Source organism: Equus caballus, chromosome 1, assembly GCF_041296265.1.
Source record: "Equus caballus isolate H_3958 breed thoroughbred chromosome 1, TB-T2T, whole genome shotgun sequence".
Classification (NCBI taxonomy): Eukaryota; Metazoa; Chordata; class Mammalia; order Perissodactyla; family Equidae; genus Equus; species Equus caballus.
Window position 1 is genome coordinate 169,740,074 of NC_091684.1, and position 7,972 is coordinate 169,748,045.

Below are 7,972 nucleotides of genomic sequence, written 5' to 3' on the forward strand. Positions count from 1 at the left end.
CACCTCTCTCTCATTGTAGTTTTGATTTGCATTCCCCTAATAATTAGTGATTTTGAACACTTTTTCACGTTCCTGTTGGTTGTCTGTATACCTTCTTTAGAAAATGTCTATTCATATCCCCTTCCCATTCTTTGATTGGGTTGTTTGGCTTTTTGTTGTTGAGTTGTATGAGTTCTTTACATATTTTGGAAATTAACTCCTTGTCAGATATATGATTTGCAAATATTTTATCCCAGTTGTTACGTTGTCTTTTCATTTTGTGGATGGTTTCCTTTGCCGTGAAGAATCTTTTTAGTTTGATGCAGTCACATTTGTTTGTTTTTTGTTTTCCTTGCCTGATGAGACATGGTATTCAAACACATATTTCTAAGACCTATGTCAAGAGCATACTGCCTATGTTTTCTTCAAGGAGTTTTATGATTTCAGATCTTACATTTAAGTCTTCAATCCATTTTTATTTAATTCTGTGTATGGTATAAGATAATGGTCTACTTTCATTCTTATGCATATGGCTGTCCAGGTTTCCCAACACTATGTATTGAAAATACTTTCCTTCCTCCATTGTACATTCTTGTCTCCTTTGTTGTAGATTAGCTGTCCACAGACATGTATTTTTACTTTCAGGCTTTCATTTCTGTTCCATGAATCTGCATGTCTATTTCTTGTGCCAGTACCATGCTGTTTTGATTCCTATAGCTTTGTAGTATCCTTTGAATTCAGGGAGTGTGATACCTCCAGCTTTGTTTTTTTTTCTCAGAATTGCTTTGGGTATTCAGGATCTTTACTTGATCCATATAAATTTTTGGATTCTTTGTTTTATTTCTGTGAAGAGTTTCCTTGGGATTCTGATTGGGATTGCATTGAATATGTAGTTTGCTTTGGCTAATATGGACATTTTAACTATGCTTATTCTTCTAACCCAGGAGCATGAACTATCTTTCTATTTCTTTATGTCTTTTTCAATTTACTTCAATAATGTCTTATAGTTTTCAGTGTACAGGTCTTTCACCTCCTTGGTTAAATTTATTCCTACATATTTTTTTTCTTTGAGGAAGATTAGCGCTGAGCTAACATCTGCCACCAATCCTCCTCTTTTTTGCTGAGGATGACTGGCCCTGAGCTAACATCTTTGCCCATTTTCCTCTACTTTAATGTGGGATGCCTACCACAGCATGGCTTGACAAGCAGTGCATAGGTCAGCACCCAGGATCTGAACCAGTGAACCCTGGGCCGCCAAAGTGGAATGTGCGAACTTAACCACTATGCCACTGGGCCAGCCCCTTCATTCCTACGTATTTTATGCTGCTTGTTGCACTTGTAAATGAGATTGTACTTTTGATTTCTCTTTCTGCTAGTTCATTATTAGTGTATAGAAATGCACCTGATTTTTTTATGCTGATTTTGTATCCTGCAACTTTACTGTATTCATTAATTATTTGTAATAGTTTTTGGTGGATTTCTTAGGTTTTTCTACATATAGAATCATGTCATCCACAAATTGTAACAATTTTACTTCTTCTTTTCCAATTTGGATGGCTTTTACTTCTTTTTCTTGGTTAATTTCTCTGGCTAAAACTTCCAGTAGTATGTTGAATAAGAGTGATGGGAGTGGGCCTTGTCTTGTTCCTGTTCTTAGAGGAATGACTTTCAGTTTTTCACCGTTGAGTATAATGTTGGCTGTGGGTTTGTCATATATGGCCTTTATTATGTTGAGATACTTTCCTTCTATACCAGTTTTATTCAGAGTTTTTATCATAGCTGGATGTTGGATCATGTAAAATGCTTTCCCTACATCTATTGAGGTGATCATGTGACTTTTAGTCTTCATTTTGTTAATGTGGTTTATCACATTGATTAATTTGTGGATGTTGAATCATGCCTGCATCTTTGGAATAAATCCCACTTGCTTGTGGTATATGATCCTATTAATGTATAGCTGTATTTAATTTGCTAACATTTTGTTGAGGAATTTTACATCTATTTTCATCAGCAACATTGGTCTGTGTTTTTCATTTTTTGTGTTGTCCTGGTTTTTCTATAAGGGCAATTTTGGCCTCATAAAATGAGGCAGAAAGCATCCCAACTTCTTCAGTTTTTTGGAAGTGTTTGATAAGGATAGGTATTAAATCTTCTTTGAATGTTTGGTAGAATTCACTAGAGAAGGGGTCTGGCCTTGGTGAGGAGTCTGGATTAGATTCTAACAATCCTTCCATGATAAAGTGCTCTCTAGCCCTCCCTTCATCTGGGATGCTTCTCTTCCTTGTAAATTTATCAAAGCATCAAATGATCCCTAGTTGTTTTTTTATAGCTGTATAGCATTCTTTGTTATGTATGTAATAATAGTTATTATATTATATATTATATATAACATATAATATATTATGTTATATAAAATATATATTATAAATATTTCAGGAGTCTATATTGATGGACACTTCCTATATTTAGATTTTTGGTCAATATTTTGTTCTTCAAATCAATGCTTGCAATAAATATTATGTACATATGTTGTTTTACATGTGTGAGGGTTTCTCTGTAAGATAAAATACTGGAAGCACAATCATCAATTCAAAGTTTAAAATTTTAATAGATATTGAAAATTCGCCTCCTTATAGTCTACCAAATTAGAGATTTAATAACAATGTTTGAGGTTTTCTGTTTTCTCAAAGTCTTATTTGATAAACACATTTACTATCAAACTTTTAGATCCTTGTCAATCATGTAGGTGAGCAAAGGAAATTCACTTATACTTGTGCTTTCTTATATGATCGTTTTAGCATTTATTCATATATTCAAGGGTGACTTGCATTACATTAATAATAAACTGCCTGTTCATATACTTTGCTAATTTTTCTACCAACTTGTTTGGCATATACTTATTGACTTGTAAGAGCTCTTTACAAATGTAAGATATTACCCCTACAGATAATACTAATTTTCATCTAATTTTTCTTTCGTCTTTATTTGTGATTGGCTTATAAAAAAAAAAAAAACAAGAACTCTGTGGAAAATTATGTAGTCAGATTTTTCACCTTTTTTTTTAATTTTGTGACTTTTGGATTTTTTTGTCAAACTTAATGTGATAGGTTATGGCCATGCCTGGTCACTAAAAACCCAAATAGACACAACGGTGAAGTATGAATTAAAAAGTGGAAAAATGTATCACTGGCACTATAAAGAATTGACCAAATCAAACAGTCACTTTTAAATTCTAATTTGCCTCCTCCTCCTTCCGCTACTTTCCCTACCTCTCCCTCCATTTCCCCCTTCCTCCTTTTACCCCGCCTATCTCTCAGTGTGAAACTACTGAGGATTAAGGCACCAAAATGACTTGGGTTTTCAAGGGTACTTTCAACACCTCTCTATTTTCACCAGCAAGGCAGAGTTAAAAGGAAAAAATACTACCAACAATATCATGACTGCATTAATGTTTGTGGTATATTTAAAATATTTTTGGCAACATATGAAAATATATAATACATAGTCAAGTTTAAAAGATCATTATCACATTTGACATTGTACAAATGAAATTGACTAAAAGTTTGAAGTTTCAAGAAACCTTAGTTGAGTAGTATCATGCTGCAAAAAGACTATGTGTCTATATCCAAAACTTAACTTACATTAAGACTTAGCATGCAGAATTAATATCTATGCAAATAGCCACGAACTTATGTCTTACAGTATAATTAAAATGCTGAATCCAAAGTGATGACAGTTGCAGGCTTTCTGTTTTCTGTTAAACAATTCTTTTTCTCATTTTGGCTAGCAAATGAAACAGTAGTTAATAGATTTTTTAATTTTATTGTTAGATTACTTGAATTTTACTTTGCCTCTTCTGTTTTCCAAAAAGTATGAAGGCATTGGTCTCAGATTTGGTCCTCAGCTGCACATAATTTTTGTTACATTGTGCATTTGTATGCTTTAGGTACACACGGAATTAAATTTTCTCTGAATTTAAATATTTATCACCTGCCATATTTGCAAACAATTTCAGAGACATTTGCAATTTTCTATGGATAAGGTAGAATTCATTATAACCAATTCATCTTACTTAAAAATAAGTAGACCTGGAATATTGATATTTATGCTGCTGATAGCACTAAATATCTAGAAAAAGTTTTGTAATTTGTGATTGCACATCAAATAATCTAAAAGAAAACATAAAAAACTATTGTAACATAGAAGTAGACAGAGAAAAATCATAAATAATCAAATATATAACAACCAAATTGTGAATAATCAAAATATGCAATACACAAGGAAAAGATAAGAATCTCTAAATTCTTTATAAAATATTTGAGGAGTACTAAATATTTTCAAAAGAACTTGTATTTTAGAATTGTAAACAATGAAAAATTAGTTAACATTATATTTCAATACTAAACCAGGAACTAATTTTATGCAATTCCCTTGCACTTAGGACAAAAATCCAGTTCGATAACTCAATAAACCATATCATTACCAAAAATAATTGGCATGATGCTATGATCCAGTGAAGACTCTTCATTCCCATTCAGGATTATGTTCCCTCAAGGTGATCCCTAGATTTTCCAGGAGTTCACATGACGGTTTCTCAACTTTTGCATGGCTGATTTAACATCTTCATTCCTCAGAGAGTAGATGATGGGGTTCAACAGGGGTGTACAAACAGTGTAGAACACAGAAAGGAACTTATCCACAGAAAGTCTGCTAAAAGGCCATATATAGAAATAAATGCAAGGCCCAAAGAAAAGAATCACCACCGTGATGTGGGCAGTTAATGTAGAAAGTGCCTTAACCGACCCACTGGAAGACCGGCGTCGCACAGTGATCAAAATGATGGCGTAGGAAATAATTAAAGCCAGAAAACAGCTCAATGATATCAAGCCACTGTTAGTTAGGGTCATGATTTCCATTTCATAAGTATCCATGCAAGCCAGCTCTATCACCAGGGGAAGGTCACAAAAGAAGCTGTCTACCTCATTGGGGCCACAGAAAGGCAGGTCCACTGTAAAAGCCAAGTGACTCACAGAATGAAGAATACCCACAGCCCAGGAAATCAACACAAAAATTATGCACAGTCTCCGATTCATAATTGTGCTGTAATGCAGGGGCTTACAGATGGCTATAAACCTGTCATATGCCATAGCTACGAGCAATATCATCTCACTCCCAACAAAACTATGAAGAAGGAATATCTGGGCCATGCAACCATCAAAAGAGATAGTCTTGTGCTCAATAAAGAAGTCCACAAGCATCTTGGGCGTGGCAAAGTTAGATTGGCAGATATCAATGAAAGAAAGGTTGCTGAGCAGGAAGTACATGGGAGAGTTCAAATGGGAATCGGAGGAAATGATCACAATAATCATAATGTTGCCCAACACTGATGTCACATACACTATAGAGAAGAGGGCAAAAAAGAAAAGCTGAAGTTCCCTAGAATTAGAGAGTCCCAGAAGCACAAACTCAGATACCACCGATTCATTTGTGTGAGCCATGTATCCAACCTACTGCCACCTAAGTAAAAGAAAATCAGGACAATATCACAAGGATTGGCACCATATCTAGTATATTTACAAAAGAAATACGATAAGCTTTCAATTAAAAGTCCATTTAATCTAATGAAACTACATAAATAACCAATTGACTAATATTTAACTCCCATGACTGCTGCAAAAAGTGGGAGAAGTATGAAATAAGAGAATTAGATATGAATCCTGTCATAATTAGGAACATAGGACACACATGTTAAAAATAAATTATAAAGTCAGAAACAAACAGTTTCAAGAAACATTTTTGGCTGCGGTCCTGTGTAGCCAACATTACTCAATAAGTATTTATTTATAATTATACTAAGCAAGTGTTATTTAAACTAAAATTTTTTAAAAGCTTGGAATTTGCTAGCCAAAACTGAAGGAAAAGACTATTTCAGAGAGGGAGAATAACAGGAATACAGATACAAAGGTGAAAATATGAAAGACATATTCAGGAAGCTGTTAGTTGAGTGGCCTGACTGGAGGAGGGCGTGCTAAGGAACAATGAAAATGAAGTTGGGAACGGTAGATTAGGAGCAAATTGTGGATGCCATTAGCCTTAAATGCAAGACTAAGCGGACTAGATCAATGTTCTTGAACTGAGAATCATAAAGTGCTTGACAGTGTTTAAGAAGCTTGATAGAAGCAATTTGCTATAATATGGAAAGAGGAGGCAATGGTAGAACTGTGAAAGTGTCTATAAAAATCAAGAATGAATGTTTCTTTCATCCTTTTAATAACAGTTAATCAGAATTCCCTTTCTGTCACATAAAGACCAATTATGAATGAGCTACCACTGTGTTTTCAGTCTCTTCTGATTCTGCCTTTTTTTCTTTTCCTAAATACACCTGACATACCTGGACTTATCATAATCTGTAACACCTTTCAGAAACCATCCTTTCAGAAATTTTCTATATGACAATATGTGGGGCATTTTGGACACACAATATATTTTCAAAAAGGAAAAGTTAAGTAGGGTATAAATCCCCTCTTGAATGTTTTTTGACTTTTTGCTTTACACATTGGGCACTATGTGGCCACTTCATCCCAGAGGAAAATCCCACATAACCTCCAGCAGTTCAAGAAACATTTTTGGCTGCGGTCCTGTGTAGTCAACAATACTCAATAAGTATTTATTTATAATTATACTAATTAAAGTTCTGTGCCTTGTAGTCTTCAGTGGTAGATATAACTAATATAATAAATATTTAAAACTGTAATGTAAAATTGTAGAGGTAACCATAAATTAACCAATTAAAAAATGTTTAAATTGTTACAGGCTTTCATTATGTAATTTTAACCCAGTTGTTGAAGCACTAAATCATACCCTTTCAAGGGCTTCCATCTTTGCATTTGAGTTATGATATCTAGATTTATGAAGAAAGCAGAAACTTAAGTTACTCAAGAATATAAACAGATCAGTGAGGTCTGAACTGACCTCAGTAGGAACTTCCATCATGGGATTCTCATCTCCATGTGGAAGATTTGGGTCAATGCTGGCATGTCTGTCTGATCATGTATTCACATGGGCAGGGGAGAGAAGCAGGCAAACAAACATTGAAAAAGAAAGAGATTCTGACTTCTCAGACTAAAAAAGATGCTAAAGAGCTAGACCTATTAATTTTAAAAAGATAAAATTTGATGCCACGAGAGACTTCTTATAGCATTCACTCCATTGTGTAAGTTTGTCAAACATTATGGTAATTTAGTAGGATAGCATTAAAGAGAGAAGGAGAGAGAGAGAGAGAGAGAAAGGAGGAGGAGGCGGAGAGGGGAAAAGCACAATGGTTAACATGTTAAATAAAGTTAGTGGTATTAACACAATTTTTAAAGATCATCTTATGTTTGAAAACAAATCCAAATTTCCTATAAATTCCATTTTTCCAATATCTAATAAATAAGTTTAGTCAGTCTTCACTTTTCAAAATATAGGACACAACCAAAAAAATCCTCTCCACACAGATTTTTTATGCTTTCTTAACTTAAGTAGAACACACAAGGTTCAACATTATATCTCATTTTCTTCTTTTTTTTTTTTTTTTTAAAGATTTTATTTATTTATTTTTTTTTCCTTTTTCTCCCCAAAGCCCCCCGGTACGTAGTTGTGTATTCTTTGTTGTGGGTTCCTCTAGTTGTGGCATGTGGGATGCTGCCTCAGCGTGGTCTGACGAGCAGTGCCATGTCCGCGCCCAGGATTCAAACCGATGAAACACTGGGCCGCCTGCAGTGGAGCGCGCGAACTTAACCACTCGGCCACGGGGCCAGCCCCTCATTTTCTTCTTAATAATTAAGATAGGTAGTCCTCAATACAGATAAATAACATTTGCCGTTAACTAGCTGTGGGACTGACCTTAGAAGACAGAACTAGATTATGTCCAAGGCTATTTTCATCTCTAAAGTTCTAAGTGCAGAGGCAATTACATTATGGAAACGTGGAGTTTATAAAAGTCACTCAGAAT

The 7,972-nt window shown here is 34.4% G+C and overlaps 1 protein-coding gene across 1 annotated transcript; it reads right to left on the bottom strand.

Annotated features, from left to right (window-relative positions):
* Positions 1-4,541: 4,541 nt before the first annotated feature.
* Positions 4,542-5,477, bottom strand: OR4K1 (olfactory receptor family 4 subfamily K member 1). Its single transcript, NM_001391608.1, is given in 1 exon segment — positions 4,542-5,477. A coding segment is annotated over 1 exon segment (936 nt).
* Positions 5,478-7,972: the final 2,495 nt, after the last annotated feature.